This window comes from Trichechus manatus, unplaced genomic scaffold (genome assembly GCF_000243295.1).
Source record: "Trichechus manatus latirostris isolate Lorelei unplaced genomic scaffold, TriManLat1.0 scaffold00027, whole genome shotgun sequence".
Lineage (NCBI taxonomy): Eukaryota > Metazoa > Chordata > Mammalia > Sirenia > Trichechidae > Trichechus > Trichechus manatus.
In genome coordinates this window covers 6,413,148-6,432,192 of record NW_004443963.1, presented here as the reverse complement: position 1 = coordinate 6,432,192, position 19,045 = coordinate 6,413,148, and the positions used below count along the sequence as shown (strand labels likewise).

The 19,045-nt window shown below is 41.2% G+C and overlaps 1 protein-coding gene across 2 annotated transcripts in view; it reads left to right on the top strand.

Moving 5' to 3' along the window:
• Positions 1-6,241: 6,241 nt before the first annotated feature.
• ALDH1L2 (aldehyde dehydrogenase 1 family member L2) overlaps positions 6,242-19,045 on the top strand; it is an 85,961-nt gene continuing 73,157 nt past the window's right edge. For both annotated transcript variants that reach the window (XM_004373782.2, XM_023728994.1), the window contains exon 1: positions 6,242-6,400. In XM_004373782.2, the coding sequence (XP_004373839.1) occupies positions 6,353-6,400 (48 nt within the window). In that variant the 5' untranslated portion in view covers positions 6,242-6,352. The remainder of the gene's footprint in view (positions 6,401-19,045) is intronic.

Genomic DNA, 19,045 nt, shown 5'->3' with positions numbered 1-19,045 from the left:
ACCCTCCCCCAGTGAGGTATTTTCGTAAGGTGCTATGCTAATTTTTTTTTTTTTACAGCTAGTACACTTATGAAAATACCTCACAGAGGGAGAGTACAGTTGGCAAATAAATGTAGAATGTATGCATTATTTGTGTAATAATATGGTAATTTACTTGCTTAATTATCTAATCTCACATCATAAATATATTTCTAAACAATTTATAAATAAGCATGCACGTTATTGGCTTCTGTCTGTTTTTCTACCCTTGGGGAAAATAGGAAGATAATCAGCAAGATTTAAATGTTAGTGGATAGGCTCAAGGTTACCATTCACTATAATTTTGCATCACAGGGAAAATGTTTATACCAATGGAAGCAAGATCCAAAAGGAGCGCCTAGACCAAAAGCTGAGAGGATCTATGCAAGTGAAAGATGAAGGAAAAAAAAAAAAGTTTATTGCAAACTCCTAATACTCATTGTAGTACAATGGTTAAGTGCTTGGCTGCTAACCAAAAGGTTGGCAGTTCAAACCCACCAGCTGCTCCATGGGAGAAAAGACCTAGCAATCCCATAAAGATTACAGCCTAGGAAACCCTATGGAGTAGTTCTACTCTGTCCTATGGGGTTGTTATGTAGTTGTAATCAACTCGACAGCACACAACGACAACAATGCAAATGCACACTTCATTCACATCTTCAACAAAAATAACAAAGTTATTCTAATGCTATAGAACTGAAAAATACTAGCTACAATGGACAGCTCTTAAGTTAGCACTGTTGTTGTTAGGTGCCATCGAGTTGGTTCCGACTCATAACAACCCTGTGTACAACAGAACAAAACACTGCCTGGTCCTGCACCATCCTCACAATCGTTGTTATTCTCAAGCCCATTGTTGCAGCTACTGTGTCAGTCCATCTCGTTGAGGGTCTTCTTCTCCTTCGCTGACCCTCTACTTTATCAAGCATGATGTCCTTCTCCAGGGACTTGTCCCTCCTGATAACATGTCCAAAGTATGTGAGATGAAGTCTCACCATCCTTGCTTCTAAGGAGCATTCTGGCTGTACTTCTTCCAAGACAGATTTGTTCGTTCTTTTGGCAGTCTGTGGTATATTCAATATTCTTCACCAACACCATAATTCAGAGGTATCAATTTTTCTTCGGTCTTCCTTATTCATTGTCCAGCTTTCGCATGCATATGAGGCAATTGAGAACACCATGGGTTGGGTCAGGTGTATCTTAGTCCTTAAAGTGACATCTTTGCTTTTTAACACTTTAATAGAGATCATTTGCAGCAGATTTGCCCAATGCAATGTGTTGTTTGATTTCTTGATTGCTGCTTCCATGGGCATTGATTGTGGATCCAAGTAAAATGAAATTCTTGACAACTTCAGTCTTTTCTCCATTTATCATGATGTTGCTTATTGGTCCAGTTGTGAGGATTTTTGTTTCTTTATGTCGAGGTGTAATCCATACTGAAAGTTGTAGTATTTGATCTTCATCAGTAAGTGCTTTAACTCCTCTTCACTTTCAGCATGCAAGGTTGTGTCATCTGCATACGTCAGGTTGTTAATGAGTCTTCCTCCAATCCTGATGCCCAGTTCTTCGTCATATAGTCCAGCTTCTCAGATTATTTGCTCAGCATACAGACTGAATAACTATGGTGAAAGGATACAACCCTGGTGAACACCTTTCCTGACTTTGAACCATGCAGTATCCCCTTGTTCTGTCCAAACGTCTGCCTCTTGATCTATGTACAGGTTCCTCATGAGCACAATTAAGTGTTCTGGCATTCCCATTCTTTGAAATGTTATCCATAATTTGTTATAATCCACACAGTTTTACGCTTTTGCACTAGGGTCACACAACGTTACACCAGAAACTATTGCCCAAGAAAAATTCTATTGTTAAAGATGAAACAGGTTTAAGGTTAGTCAAGCTCAAGTACAGAGATACAAATCTTTAAAAACCTCATTTATTGTTTCATCTATTTGAAATATGTGATCTGTCTACCAATCTGTGATCTGACACTTCTGTTTTACTAAATCCATAAAGAAAAAAAAAAAAACTAACACAATAGAGTTTAAATGAAATAAGAAAAATATAAAAAGGTTATAATCAAGTGAGGAAAGACATCACGTTAAAATCATAAAACTTGCTTATGGTTGGAATTAGCATTACACTAAAAGAGAGGAAATATATATATTTATTTTCAGTAAATTATTTTATATTGCTCTATTGTATCTTTTTCATCACTGCATTGTTTAACTAATCCAAACATTTTACACATTCAGATTTAAGAATATGTCCCTTCAATAGCAGCACATGCCACTGCTACCTGCAAAGGTCTCAGTCGCAATGACTTAGTGTATGGAAGGAAACCAAGAGCTGAGAAGTAATATATTAAGGAGAAATAATAGAAACGAGAAGATTCACACTTGAGGTCATTAAATCTGGCCTTCTTTCTCTTTTACTCTGGACAACAAGAGACCAATAGTTATATCTTAGATAGCCACTCACAAGCTTTTAAAACCCCAGATACTGCTCACCAAACTAGGATGTAGAACATAAACTTTATGAACTGTATTGTACCAATTGACTGAGTTGTCCCATGAGACTATGGCCCTAAGCCTTCAAACCTAGAAAATCAATTCTACAAGGTGTTTGGTTAGGTCTAAAAAGTATCTGTAATTGTGCCCCCTGTGTGCTTTATTATATATATGAATATACATGCATGTACACACACATATGTATATATATACATGTAGATAAATCTATATATGCACACACATATACACATATATACGTATCTCTTTTGGTTTTCTATCTTCAGCTCTTTGCACATTTGATTGTAATACTTTGTCTTCTCCAGCCACCCTTTGAAATCTTCTGTTCAGCTCTTTTACTTCATCATTTCTTCCTTTTGCTTTAGCTACTTGACATTCAAGAGCAAGTTTCAGAGTCTCTTCTGACATCCATTTTAGTCTTTTGTTTCTTTCCTGTCTTTGTAATGATCTCTTGCTTTCTTCATGTATGATGTGCTTGATGTCATTCCACAACTCATGTGGTCTTCAGTCATTAGTATTCAGTGTCAAATCTATTCTTGAGATGGTCTCTAAATTCAGGTAGGATATGCTCAAGGTTGTACTTTGGCTCCGTGGACTTGTTCTAATTTTCTTCAACTTCATCTTGAACTCGCATGTGAACAATTGATGGTCTGTTCCACAGTCGGCCCCTGGCCTTGTTCTAACTGATGATACTGAGCTTCTCCATGGTTTCTTTCCACAGATATAGTCTATTTGATTCCCGTGTATTCTATCTGGTAAGGTCCACGTGTGTAGTCACCGTTTATGTTGTTGAAGAAAGGTATTTGCAATGAAAAAGTCGGTGGTCTTGCAAAATTCTATCATGCGATCTCTGGCATTGTTTCTATCACAAGGCCATATTTTCCAACTACGGATCCTTCTTCTTTGTTTCTAACTTTCCCATTCCAATCACCAGTAATTATCAATGAGTCTTGATTGCATGTTGGATCTATTTCAGACTGCAGAAGTTGGTAAAAATCTTCAGTTTCTTCGTTTTTGGCATTAGTGGTTAGTGCATAAATTTGAATAATAGTCATATTAACTGATCTTACTTGTAGGTGTATGGAAATTATCCTATCACTGACAGCGTTGTACTTCAGGGTACATCTTGAGATGTTCTTTTTGACGATTAATGCGACACCATTCCTCTTCAATTTGTCATCCAAGTGTCTTAGTCATCTAGTGCTGCTACAACAGAAATACCACAAGTGGATGGCTTTAACAAAGAGAAATTTATTTTCTCACAGTCTAGTAGTCTAGAAGTCCAAATTCAGTGCTTCAGCTCCAGGGGAAGGCTTTCTCTCTCTGTCGGCTCTGGAGGAAGGTCCTTCTCATCAACTAGGAACTTCTCTACACAGAAACCCCAGGTCCAAAGAACACACTCTGCTCCTGGTGCTTCTTTCTTGGTGATATGAGGTCCCCACTCTCTGCTTGCTTCCCTTTCCTTTTGTCTCTTGTAAGATAAAAGGTGGTGCAGGCCACACTCCAGGGAAACTCCCTTTACATTGGATCAGGGATGTGACCTTAGTAAGGGTGTTACAATCCCGCCTTAATCCTCTTTAACATAAAATTACAATCACAAAATGTAAGACGACTACACAGTACTGGGAATCATGGCCTAACCAAGTTGTCATGGTCTGAATTATATCCCCCCAAAAATGTGTGTATTAATTTGGCTGGGCCATGATTCCCGGAATTGTGTGGTTGGCCTCCATTTTGTGATTGTAATTTTATGTTAAAGAGGATTAGGGTGGGATTGTAATACCACCTTTACCCGGGTCACATCCAATGTAAAGGGAGTTTCCCTGGGGTGTGGCCTACACCACCTTTTATCTCTCAAGAGATAAAAGGAAAGGGAAGTAAGCAGAGAGTTGGGGACCTTATACCATCAAGAAAGCAGTGCCAGGAGCAGAGCACATCCTTTGGACAGGGGTCCCTGCGCCGAGAAGCTCCTTGTCCGGGGAAACACTGATGAGAAGACCAACAGAGAGAGAAAGCCTTCCCCTGGAGCTGATGCCCTGAATTTGGACTTTTAACCTACTTTAACTGTGAGGAAATAAACTTCTCTTCGTTAAAAACATCCACTTGTGGTATTTCTGTTACAGCAGCACTAGATGACTAAGACGCAAGTTGACACATATTTTTGGGGGGCGCAATTCAATCCGTGACACTTGGTAAAGTAGAGGGTCAATGAAAAGAGGAATACCCTCAACGAGATGGATTGACACAGTGGCTGCAACAATAGGCTCAAGCAAATCAATGATTGTGAGTATGGCACAGGCCCGGGCAGTGTTTTGTTCTGTTGTACGTAGGGTTGCTAAAAGTCGGAACTGACTTAATGGCACCTAACAACGACAACAACATACACATATAGGCATATATACATGTGTAACCACACATATATTTTTTGGTGGTTGTTGCAAAATTATATGTCATAACATTCACCAAAAACATCCTTTTTTCTTGTGTATTTCTTAGTGACATCATTGACCTTGGTCAAGCTGTGTGCCCTTCACCCATATTCAGTGTTACCTTTCCCATCACCAAAAATAACAAGTGTCTACTATCTAGAGAGTGATTCCCCACTCCATAATCTTTACAAAAGCATATCACCAGGACTTTTCTTTTGCAATGGCATTGCTGAGTAAGTTTGAGCCACAAACCTTTAGGTTAGTAGTCCAGTGCAAACCCTTTGCACCACCCCAAAAAACCTGTTGCCATCGAGTCGATTCTGACTCATAGCAACCCTATTGGATAGAGTAGAACTGCCCCATAGGGCTTCCAAGGAGTGGCTGGTGGATTTGAACTGGCAAGCTTTTGGTTAACAGCCAAATGCTTAAACACTGTGTACCACCTGGGGACACTGAGAGAGAAACATAGACAAAAATCCTTCAGATTACTTGCAGGGAGGAAGACCGGTCAAGAGAGGGAAGAATCAGGAAAAATTCCTCCAGGAAGAAACATTTGATCTGTACTTTTAAGAAAAGAAGGAATTTGGTTATACCGAGATGATAACAAGTGACTGGTGGCAAGCATTGGCAAATAGTTCTGTCAGGCTGAATTTATATGTGCTAAAGTGCCAGAATTGCAGATGACCTTGAATGCCAGGTACAGGAGTCCCATTTGAGACAAGCACTCACTGAGGCATGATTGAGCATTTCTTCTAGAGAGGAAAAGGAGAAGGGCGTGTACCTATCATTTGTTATAGACCAGCTGTGTACCAGGCCCTTTGCCAAGTGCTTTATTTACACTCTCTCATTGAATCCTCTCAACAGCTTGCCAGTTGGGTATCAGGATTCCTGTACAGGGAACGCGCCCCTATCCCTTTTCTTTAGGAGCAGTAGCTGAACGTACCCAGGCATGTCTGCACCTTTGTCAGAATTGTGTTAAGGGCATAATTTGGGGTGTCAAATTGTCCGTTAGTAAGGCAGATCCCTATATATGTTACTAGTAACTGGTAGAAGGTCCCACAGCTAGTACCTTGGCCAGGGCTGGAACCGAGGGAGGGGTCGGCCTGGTTAATAAACTCCAGGCAGCCGTGGGGCGTGGTCCTTCGAGCCGGGCTCGGCGTACGCCCCGCCCGGGCGCACCCGATTGGCCACCGGAGCCTTGCCTGCTGGAGGGCGAGGGGTCCTGCCAGCTGGAGCGGGCGGTATGCTGGGCCGGGTCCCGGGACTTGGGGAGGCCGTGGGCAGCGAGCTGGGCGGTCCCGAGCCGCGAGGCTGCAGACTGCGCCCAGGCTGAGCCCCCGGCGGCCCGCGAACCCGCGCGGAGCGCTCCTTTCCGCCATGCTACGGCTGGGCAACCAGGCGCTCCGGCGCTTCTCCACCGGCCGGGTGAGTCCCGCCCGGGCAAACGGGGCTGGGATGGGTAGCGATGTTCAGACTTTGTAGAAGCCAAGGGAGAGTTTTTAACAGTGGGAGCCTGCAGAGAAAGATCGGGAGAGGGTCTCTATGCGGCTTGTCAAGCAAACCTTTGTCTTCTACGGGAAAGGGGCTGCGAATGCGGTTTTTAAACATCCGACGTCTGGCTAGAACTGACAGGGTGGGAACGGTCACTTGTCAAGGGGCAGAGGGTCTGCTTCTTTTCCTTTGCATTTCAATCGTGAGATCCCTGGTCTAGAGATGGAGCCGTAAAGGACCGAGACCTTCTCCTGGAGGAGGGTAGTATCAAATCAGCCGGGTCCTCCTCGGCGGCCTGAGGGGTATGAGTGCTCGCGACTGGCATACAGGACACATTCAGATAATGGCACTCAGCGCTGGTGCTGGAAGCTGTGTTGCCAAGCTGCAGGCGGCAGGATTTTTACTGGGCGCGGCAGAGACAGCCGTGCTGGAACATTATTATCCATCTGCAGCGCAAGAACCGAGCGCCGGCCCAACCGCGCGGCTCGGAGTTGCATCAGCTCCTCCAGAAATGGGACGAGAGCGAACACGTTGCATGTGACGTTTCCTTCAGCACTTCAGGGCCCTTGGGAGAGATACCTCCCTGTGTATTGGAAGACTCCAAACTCTTTAAGGAAGGAAAATTACCCATCCCATGTACATTATCTCTTTTATGGGCAAGTGCATGCTTGCTGTGTTATAAAAGGATTTGCTTTACTATTTGTCTCCTCTTGGGGTTCCTTTGCCAACGCCTCTGTCTCCATATGTAAGAAAACTTGGAGGCAGAGAAAAGCCTTAGTTATCACCAAGAACTGGCTCGAACTCACATAAAAGGAAAAGCTTCCCTACACCCACACCTCCACTACTGCAAATTTAATTCACTGTACCCCATGCAATCAGTTTCAGTTACTTTGGGGAGCGTTCTCCTTTTTTTAAATAAGGGAGAAAGACCTGCTCTTCTAGGGCTGTTGCCTGACCTAAGAAGCACTCTGGACTCCTCCTTAGCTTTCTCTGCCACGTGGCACATGGGGATCTGGATTGGATGGCACAGAGAGAAAGAGGCTTGTGCCTGTCTATTTTATTGGCCTATTTTGTCACCACATTTCATTAAATTATCTCTTTTGGAGAGCAGAAGGGAGACTTGAAGGATTGGACGATTTCAATTGTGGGATTTGCAAAAGATTTCATTAATAAAAGGTGAATATCCCAGAGGTCAGGGGCTGAGTCTTACTGTGCCCCGGGGTACATGTGGGAGAACAGTGGCAGGTATGGCTGGAGGAAGGCAACCATGTGAATTTTTCAGTGGCCAGATGAAGACGTTGAATGATAAGTGAAGAATTGAGAATACTTTACTCTGTAGAAAATGGGAATCCATCTGTTGGACTGCATTCTATACAAAGTATTCCAAATCAAACAGGTACATGGCTGGTGGGAATGCAAAATGGTACAGTCATTTTGGAAAACTGTTTGGCAGTTTCTTATAAAGTTATACACCTGCCATAGGATCCAGAAATCACACTCATGGGTATTTACCCAAAAGAAGTGAAAACTTAGGTTCACAAAAAAAGACTTGTTCTCAAATGTTTGTTGTTGTTGTTAGCTGCCCCATGCACAATGGAATGAAATGCTGCCCAGTCCTGGGCCACCCTCATGATCAGTTTCTTAATTTATAGAGGCTTTATTAATGATTGCCAAAAATTAGAGGAAAAAAAAGTTCTTCAACTGGTGACAGGATAAACAAACTGTGGTACATCCACTCATACAACAGAATTCTCAGGAACAAAAAGGAGCAAACTATTGATATACACACCACATAAATGAAACTCAAGTATGCTCTGCTAAGTGTAAGAAGCCGGACTCAAAAGACTACATATTATATGATTCCATTTATATGATAGTATGGAAAAGATAAAAGGATAGGGACAAAAAAAAGATCAGTGGTTTTTAGGGACTGGAGACAGAGGAAAGGATTGACTGCAATTGATCTGTGAGTTTTGACAAATCCATACAGTCATGTAACTACCACCACTACCAAGATCTAGAACAGTTCCTGACTTCCACAAGGAACTATTCCTTCTGAGGGAATTTTGGGGAGTATGAAACTGTTCTAGACTGTTATACCACTGTAGGTCTTTGTCAAAACGTACAGAACTCTACATTAAAAAGGGTGAATTTACTGTCTGTAAGTTATATTTTAATTTTTGAAAAAAATTAAAAAATCTAATAATGACTTTCAATTTGGTAATGAAGCAGAATGAAGGAAGAGTGAAAAAAAATCTCTCAGAACCTTGCAAAATCTGAGAGAAAATTTTGTTTATAACATTCTTCCTCATAGAATTAATTTTTCCATCATCTGTCTTAAATAGTCTTAGAAATACTTAATGATTTTGGCTTAGTAATATGGCCAGAATCTTTTTAACTAGAGCAACTATCTGCTTTATAGCAATAAAACTGTTTGTTGATTAGTATTGTCCACCTCTGCAATCCTGCCTAGATCACTGCTTCTTAATTTCTCCCCATGATGGAGGCTATTTAGGCCTCATATGCAGGCTCTGCCTCATCTCACCAAGTCTGGCTGGTGGCTCTGGGTTCATAGCCCAGTTCTAGGACTTGGTGTTACCTTATGATCCAACTCAAGAGGTTGGACCCTTCCCTGCTCCTTGGAACCAAGTACTTGCTTTATAGCCCAATCCAAACAACCAGGTCCCAACTTGTTTTCTCATTGCCTGACCCCATTTTGGTGTCTAATTCTGTTTTTAGAACCTCCAAATTTAACTTCAAACCATTTAATTGTCTATTATTTACTGAGCACTGTGTCTAAATTCTGAAGAAATAATAATAATCATATAGTGTTACATAGTACTTACTACGTGCCAGGCACTGTTCTAAATGCTTTTACACGGGTACCTACTTAATCTTCATAACACAATAAGGTCCACGTTATTTGACATAGGCAAGGTCCTCCATAATAGGTCCCTCGCCTCTCTCTAGAGTGTCATTTTTTCACTCCAGTATGGGACACACTGTGTTCACTCATTCATTTCTTTGTAAATGCTCCTTATGCCTGAAATTTCACGTGAGCCTCCCATGATCCCCTCCCTTCTCTCGGCCAACTCTCAAGATGAGTCCTCTGAGATTCAGCGAAGAAACTCTCTTCTTGGGAAGTCTTCCCCTTTCTGGGCCCATCCTGAGCTCTTCTATCCTAGCACTGTGTTGCCAACTTGTCTTTACTTTTGTGTTGTGGGGTTTATAATGAACTTTACCCAAAGAATTTGGTCTTTGTCCTTTGTTCCTGAGAGTTGACATCTAAAACCTTGGCATTTCTCCAGTGTTTGGAGTCTTTGTTATTCATGAAGGGGCTCCAGACCACATCTACCTGACAGGCCATGCTAACAAAGTAACTCTTAGGTGGGGGCTGGCCAGGCCAGAAAGACCCACCAGGTGATATCAGCCTGACCTCAGGGGAGGGGAGCTGTAGGTTGAGTTCATCTACATGGGCAATCAAGTCTTTATAATGGAACCCCCATAAAGTCTGTGGACACTGAAGCGTAATAAATTCCTTGTTGGTGAAAGTCATTGATGCATGGGGGGAGGTAGCTCATCCCTTGGGGCATGGAAGCTCTGCCTTGGGAACCCTCCCAGACCTCATACTATGTGTCTCTTCATCTGTATCCTTTTTGCTTTAATAGAACTAATCCTAACTATACCACTTTCCTGAGTTCTGTGAGTTATTCTAGCAAATTGACAGACCCGAGGGAGTAATGGGAATCCCCAAATTTGTAGCCACCAGGTCAGAAGCAAGGGGGGCTCAGGGACTGCTGAGCTTATGGTTGGCAACCTGAGAGATAAAGGAAACCCCTGAATTTGTAGCCAGCAGGTGATCAGAAGTGATGGTGTTGTGGGGCCTCTCAAGCTTGTGGCTGTAGTTTGAAGTCTTTGGCGGCTTGCCAGCTGGAGAACTATGCCTTTTAACTTTTGAGCTGTGACCTAGCTCTGGTGGTTAGAGTTAGAGGAAGAAGTATGGCATTTGTAGTTGGTATCAGAGAGAAGAGTTAGAATTAGTTGATATGGGTCAGTGTCTTAGTTATCTTGTGCTACTATAACAGAAATACTATAAGTACATGGCTTTAACAAACAAATTTATTCTCTCACAATCTAGGAGGCTAGAAGTCTGAATTCAGGACAGCTTTCTCTCTCTGTTGGCTCTGGGAGAAGGTCCTTGTCATCAATCTCCCCCTGGTTTAGGAGCTTCTCAGCACAGGGACTCTGGATCCAAAGGGCAAACTCATCTCCTGGCTCTTCTTGTTTGGTGGTAATGAAGTCCCCTTCCTCTCTGCTCAATTCTCTCTTTTATATCTCAAAAGAGATTGACTCAAGATACAACCTAATCCTATAGATTGAGTCTTGCCTCATTAACATAACTGCCTCTAATCCTGCCTCATTAACATCATGTTATTGTTGTTAGGTGCTGTGGAATCCGTTCTGACTCATCGTGAACCTATGTACAACTGAACGAAACAATGCCCGGTCCTCCTCCATCCTCATGATCATTGTTATGCTTGAGCCCACTGTTGCAGCCACTGTGTCAATTCATCTCGTTGAGGATCTTCCTCTTTTTTGCTGACCCTCTGTTTTACCAAGCATGATGTCCTTCTGCATGGACTGGTCCCTCCTGATAACATGTCCAAAGTATGTGAGACAAAGTCCCACCATCCTTGCTTCTAAGGAGCATTCTGGCTATACTTCTTCCAAGACAGATTTGTTCATTCTTTTGGAAGTCCGTGGTATATTCAATATTCTTTGCCAACACCATAATTCAAAGGCATCAATTCTTCTTCAGTCTTCCTTATTCATTGTCCAGCTTTTGCATGCGCATGAGGTGATTGAAAATACCATGGCACTGGGTTGAGCGCACCTTAGTCCTCACAATGACATCTTTGTTTTTTAACACTTTAAAGAGATCTTTTGCAGCAGATTTGCCCAATGCAATTTGTTGTTTGCTTTCTTGACTGCTGCTTCCATGGGCATTGATTGTGGATTCAAGCAAAATGAAATCCTTGATAATGTCAGTTTTTTCTCCGTTTATCATGATGTTGCTTATTGGTCCAGTTCTGAGGATTTTTGTTTTCTTTATGTTGAAGTGTAATCCATTCTGAAGGCTGTAGTATTTGCTCTTCATTAGTAAGTGCTTCAAGTCCTCTTCACTTTCAGCAAGCAAAGTTGTATCATGTGCATATCAAAGGTTGTTAATGAGTCTTCCTCCAATCCTGATACCCTATTCTTCTTCATATAGTCCAGCGTATCGAATTAGTTCCTCAGCATACAGGTTGAATACAACCTTGAAGTACCCTTTTCCTGGTTTTAGAATGACTGCCTCTTGGTATGGAAACCTGGTGGCATAGTAGTTAAAGAGCTACGGCTGCTAACCAAAATGTTGGCAGTTTGAATCCACCAGACACTCCTTGGAAACCCTATGGAACAGTTCTGCTCTGTCCTATAGGGTCGCTATGAGGTGGAATTGACTCAGTGGCAATAGGTTTGGGTTGTTTTTTTTTGTTTTTTTTTTTTGTGGGGGGGGCCTCTTGGTCTATGTACAGTTTCCACATGAGCACAGTTAAGTGTTCTATAATTCTCCTTCTTCACAGTGTTGTCCATAACTTGTTATGATCCACGCAGTCGAATGCCTTTGCGTAGTCAATAAAACATAGGTAAACATCTTTCTGGATTCTCTGCTTTCAGCCAAGATCCATCTGACATCAGCAATGGTATCCCTTGTTCCATGTCCTCTTCTGAATTTGGCTTGAATTTCTGGCAGTTCAAACTGCTGCCACTGCTTTTGAATTATCTTCAGTGAAATTTCACTTGCATATGATATTGTTCGATAATTCTGCATTCTGTTGGATCACCTTTCTTTGGAATGGGCACAAATATGGATCTCTTCCAGTCAGTTGGCCAGGTAGTTGTCTTCCAATTGTCTTGGCTTAGATGAGTGAGTGCTTCCAGCATTGCATCTGTTTGTTGAAACATCTCAATTGGTATTCTGTCAACTCCGGAGCCTTGTTTTTTGCTAATGTCTTCAGTGCAGCTTGAACTTCTTCTTTCAGTACCTTTGATCTTGATCGTATGCTACCACCTGAAATAGTTGACGCTGACCAATTCTTTTTGGTACAGTGACTCTGAGTATTCCATTTATCTTCTTTCGATGCTTCCTGTGTCCTTCAATATGTTGCCCATAGAATCCTTCAGTATTACAACTCAAGCCTTGAGTTTTTTCTTCATTTCTTTCAGCTTGAGCTGAGCGTGTTCTTCCCTTTTGGTTTTCTAACTCCAGGTCTTGCACATTTCGTTATAATGCTTTGCTTTGTCTTCTTGAGCTGTCCTTTGAAATCTGTTCAGGTCTTTTATGTGATTGTTTCTTCTGTTTGCTTTAGGTACTCTGCATTCAAGAGCAAGTTTTAGAGTCTCTTCTGACATCCATTTTGGTCTTTTCTTTCTTTCTTGTCTTTTTAATGACCTTTTCCTTTCTTCATGTATAATGTCTTTTATGTCATTCCATAAACTCGTCTGGTCTTCAGTCATTAATGTTAAATGCATCAAGTCTGTTCTTGAGATGGTCTCTAAATTCCAGTGGGATATGCTCAAGGTCTACTTTGGCTCTCGTGGACTTGTTCTAATTTTCTTCAGCTTCAGCTTGAACTTGTATATGAGCAATTGATGGTCTGTCCCGCAGTTGGCCCCTGGCCTTGTTCTGACTTATGATATTGAGCTTCTCCAAGGTCTCTTTCCACAGATGTAGTCGATTTGATTCCTGTGTATTTTATCTGGCAAGGCCCACAAGTATAGTCACAGTTTATGTTGTTGAAAAAGGTATTTCCAATAAATAGGTCATTGGTCTTGCAAAATTCTGTCACGCAATCTCTGGCATCGTTTCTGTCACCAAGGCCGTATTTCCCAACTACTGATCCTTCATTGTTTACAACTTTTGCATTCTAATCTCCAGTAATTATCAACGCATCTTGATTGCATGTTTGATCAACTTGAGACTGCAAAAGTTGGTAAAAATCTTCAATTTCTTCATCTTTGCATTAGTGGCTGGTGCCTACATTTGAATAATAATCGTATTAATTGGTCCTCCTTGTAGGCGTATGGATATTATCCTATCACTAACAGTGTCGTACTTCAGGATAGATCTTGAAATGTTCTTTTTGACAATGAACGCGACACCATTCGTCTTCGATTTGTCATTCCCAGGATAGTAGACCATATGATTGTCCAATTCAAAATGGCCATTACCAGTCCATTTCAGCTCACTAATGCCTAGGATATTGATCTTTATGCCTTGCATTTCATGGTAATTCCCAATAAAACCAGTTTCTGTCAAGTCAGTTTCAACTCATGGCAACCTCATGAGTGTCATAGTAGAACTGTGCTCCATAGGGTTTTCAATGTCTGATTTTTCTGAAGTAGATTGCCAGGCCTTTCTTCTGAGGTGCCTTTGGGTGAACTCAAACCTGCAACTTTTCCATTTACAGCTGAGTGCATTAACCCTTTTGTACCACCCAGGGTCTCTAAAGAGTTGTGATCGAGTCATTTTCGAATAGGAGATCTCTATTCTCATCATGTTTACTTGCCTAGTTATTACTTGTGTTATAGTGATAATAATAGTTAACATTTATTGAACATTTACTGTTGCCACATACCCCACTAATGCATTATATATTTATTCCATTAAATCCTCATAAGAACCTTGTGATGTAGGTACTATTACTATTCCAATTTCAATTGATGAGGAACAATGAGGCCCAGCCAAGATTTCACAACCGCTGTTATGGAAAAACAGTGGATGCTGGGGTGATAACTAGAGTTCAAATCTCAGACCTACCACTTAGTAACTATTTGACTCCAGACTACATGTTAAGCATTCTGTGTCTTAACTTCTTCACCTGTAAGAGTGGGTTAAGAATACCTGTCTCAGAGAGTAATAGGGCAATCTGAGTGAGGTAAGATATGTGAAATACCTGGCACTTACTAGGGGCTCATTAAAATGTTTACTGTTCTTTTCACCCTTTTTTCCTGACCCAGACTCCCCAGATCAGAATCTTTTTATGTTGTGGGCAGACACACACTCTCCCTAGAACAAAAGTCTTCAGACTTTAGTGTTCCCTGTGAATCACTGGAGAGCATGTTAAAATGCAGCTTCCCAGGCCTGGGATTCAGACTCAGCAAATCTGGGATGGGAGCCAGGAGTCCCCATTTTAACAAGTCCTCCCAGCTGTTTCTGCCCTCCCACGGGCAGTCAGTCCTCGAACCATACTTGGAGAAATAAGACTCCGGTAAAATATCCCAGTCCCATTTTCTGGAATTCTGCTAATTCATTATAAACACGTTTATAATCAGAAAATCTGAGAATTTCTCAGTGTGAGAAACTAACCTTTGTAGCTTTGGTTTTAGCATACAGCTCAGAAGGTGTTTGAATGAAGTGATCCCAAAGATACTGACATGGTTTCTTTAAAAAGTGTCTTCTAGGGGGTATTGAATCAGGAATTGAACTCCAAATAACTACATGACAGTAGAGCAGTACATTACATTTGAGTCAGCTAGCCTCTTGGCTCTTGTTTGTTTTAAAAGTAGTATTTTACTGTCCAGAGGTAAGATGAGAAGGCTGAGAGAGTCAGGAGCTGGTTGAATGGACACGGGAAATGCAGGGTGGAAAAGAGGAGTGTGCCGTCACAGTACAGGGAGAGCAACTAGGGTCACATAACAATGTATGTATGAATTTTTGTATGAGAGACTAACTTGAATTGTAAACTTTTACTTGAAGCACAACAATTAAAAAAAAAGTAGTATTTTAGATATCTTAAAATATCTGGCATTGGTAATGGTATGAGGTGAAGCCAAAATTTGTCAGATAGCCAGCATGTGGGTTCTGTTTCAAGCAAAAGCATTAAATATAAGATTTGAAGACAGAATATTTACAGAACATTTTGGTTTGTAGATGAGAGGAAATGAAATCGTCAACATTCACTGTCTGTAGGCGAATTATGCTGCTATTACAGTTAATCTGTTTACTGGCAAGTATTTGTTGGAAGTTGAAGCTTAATTAGGTCTTTTGGGATATAACCTTTGAATGGTCCTGGGAAAGAATTTTTAAACCAAAACCATAATTGTTTAATTACCAGCTTAATTATAGGGAAGGTGTCAGCTGATGTTCTTTTAAGCTCTTGCCTAAAATGGGAAATTATCTATGCCCAGTAATGAAGTGGGAAACAAGGGAAAATTAAAATTTTTCATAATCAGATTTTCACAGTGAAGCTCTATTTATTTAGGATGACTTTCCAGAACATTAGAGAACCCTATTCAGATTGAAGGGGGAAAGAGAAATTTCTAAGTCCAAATCCTGTGGAGCCGTATTCTGACATGGAGGAGTGAAAGGTGGAGAGAGTTCTGGAGAACTGGAGTTGGTCCATTGCCAAGAATTGACTGGTAAACCAGTTGCCATCAAGTGGATTCAGACTCACGAAAGCGTATAAGAAAGTCGTGACCCTTTGATGACCATCTCTACACCCACAAACCTGCATGCACCCTGCTTCCTCTGATGGCTTTCCAGCCTCGGTTTAACAATTGTGGTATCAGCGTTATTACCTTAAACATTGTGAGAAGGCGCCACTTGGGGAGAATTTACAGGATTAATTGCTTAAAGACATTCTTTAAAAAGTTTAATGCCTCTAAGTGCCACTATGGAGTCGTCATGAGTCCAAATCGGCTCGATGGCAACCTGTTTGGTTTTTTGATCTATATGGTGTTTATAGGGAGCCCTGGTGGTGCAGTGGTTAAAGAGATGGATCACTAACCAAAAGATCAGCACTTTGAAACCACTAGCGGCTCTATATGAGAAAGATGTGATGTCTACTTCCATAAATATTAACAGCCTTGGAAGTCCTATGGGATTGCTCTGAGTCAGAATCCACTCGACAATGGATTTCATTTTTTTTTGGTTTAGTGGTGTTTATATTTCTTGATAATCACTGTATTTTTGGGATCAGTGTTAATCTTTCTAAGGGAAGATGAAGATATGGGTGGTAGTAGCTCATTTTAATTATTTTATTTTTAAAATGTATACATGGGCTTTGGATTCAGACAGACCTGAAGTCAAATTCCAGCCGTCTCCCTTTCTAGCGCTGTGACTTGAGGGTGTTACTTGACCTTTCTAAGTCTCGATTTATTCATCCATAAAATGGTGAAGAATAGGGGATAATAAAACAGAGTGGTTGTGAGGATTAAATTAAATGATAGATGTGCAGGCCTTGAAGGAGCCCTGGTGATGCAGTGGTTAAAGCACTCAGCAGCTAACCAAAAGATTGGCTGTTCGAACCCACTAGTCACTACATGGGAGAAAGACATGGCAGTTTGCTTTCACAAAAATTACAGCCTTGGAAACCCTACGGAGCAGTTCTACTCTGTCCTTTAGGGTCACTATGAGCTGGAACTGACACAACAGCAATGGGATTTTTGCAGGTCTTGATTCCTTATCTGAAACCTTTGGGGCCAAATGTGTCTTGGGGTTTAGAATTATTTACACTTTAGGAAGTTAGCATGGTACATAGATAATACATTATATAAAATTCCCACTGAGATCTGGGACAGCACTTGTAATCAAACACATTGATTTTTCCATGGTTAAACATGAATATTTATTTAGTCTTTATAAGTTTCATAGATAAAGACTATAAATAGCATGATGTCAGTTCAGGTCAGGTTTGAAGCCAAATTAGTTTGCACCAAACTTACAGAAACCTATAAGGACTGTAAATAGCATTATCTTAGATCAAGCCAGCTCTTGAGGCCAAATGAATTGGGGCCACTTAGCAAGGGTTTTGTAATTCTGGACTATATTAAAAAGCATAGGACAATGTCTAGTATATAGGAAGTGCTTAAAAAATATTAAAGCTTATACTTAAACATTGCTTATGCTGTCAGATACTGCTGTAAGCCTCTTATGTAGTAACTCATTTACTTCACTCAGAATCATTTAAGGTAGATACTGTTATTATTCCCATTTTACAGATAAGAAAAACAAGGTATATAGTAAAGTTACTTGGTGAAGGTCACACAACTAATAAGTGGTAGCACTAGGTTTTGACCTCAGGCGGGTCAGCTTGAGAGACTGTGCTTTTGACCTCGTTATACCAAATGTTCTCTTTTAGTGATAAGAGATGAGTGCTGTTCTTTCTTTTTTTTTCTTACTGTGCTTTAAGTGAAAGTTTACGGTTCAAGTTCCTTACACAAGAATTTATACACACATTATTATGTGATCCTAGTTGCTCTCCCTATAATGTGACAGCACACTCCTCCTTTCCACCCCTGATTTCCCGGGTCCATTCAACCAGCTCGTATCCCCTTCTGCCTTCTTATCTTGCCTCTGGACAGAAGCTGCCCATTTAGTCTCATGTATCTACTTGAGCTAAGAAGCCCTCTCTTCACGAGTATCATTTTAGGTCTTACAGTCCAGTCTAATCTTTGTCTGAAGAATTGGCTTTGGGAATGGTTTCAGTTCTGGACTAACAGAGTCCAGGGGCCATGTCTTCTGAGGTCCCTCCAGTCTCAGACCATTACGTCTGGTCTTTTTACTAGAATTTGAGTTCTGCACCTCACTTTTCTCCTGCTCTGTCAGAGACTGTCTGTTGTGTTCCCTGTCAGGGTGGTCACTGGTGGTAGCTAGGCACCATCTAGTTCTTCTGGTTTCAGGCTGATGGAGTCTCTGGTTTATGTGGCCCTGTCTCTTGGGCTAATATTTTCCTTGTGTCTTTGGTGTTCATTCTCCTTTGCTCCAGGTGGGTTGGGACAAATTGATGCATCTTAGAGGGCCAGTCACTAGCTTTTAAGACCCCAGACACCACTCACCAAAATGGGATGCAGAACGTTTTCTTAATAAACTTTGTTAGGCCAATTGACCTAGATGTCCCCAGAAACCATGGTCCCCAGACCCCCGCCTCTGCCACTCTGTCCCTCAAAGTGTTTGGTTGTATTTAGGAAACTTTTTAGCTTTTGGTTTACTCCAGTTGTGCTGACTTCTCCTGTATTGTGTGTTGTCCTTCCCTTCGCCTAAGATAATTCTTATCTACTATCTAGTTAGTAACTACCCCCTCCCTCCCTCACCACCCCCATAACGATCAAAGAATGTTTTCTTCTGTGTTTAAACCTTTTCTTGGGTTCTTGTAATTGTGGTCTCATACAATATTTGTCCTTTTGCGACTGACTCATTTCACTCAGCATAATGCATTCCAGATCCATCAATTCATCAACTACTCATTGTAGTTTTGATTTGCATTTCTCTAATGGCTAATGATTGTGAACATTTCCTCATGTGTCTGTTAGCCACCTGAATGTCTTCTTTGGTGAAGTGCCTGTTTATATCCTTTGCCCATTTTTTAATTTGGTTATTTGTCTTTTTGTTGGTGAGATTTTGCGGGATCTTGTAGCTTTTAGAGATCAGACCCTGATCGTATTTGTCATAGCCCAAAATTTTTGCCCAGTCTGTAGGTTGTCTTTTGACTCTTTTGGTGAAATCTTTTGATGAGCATAAGTGTTTGATTTCTAGGC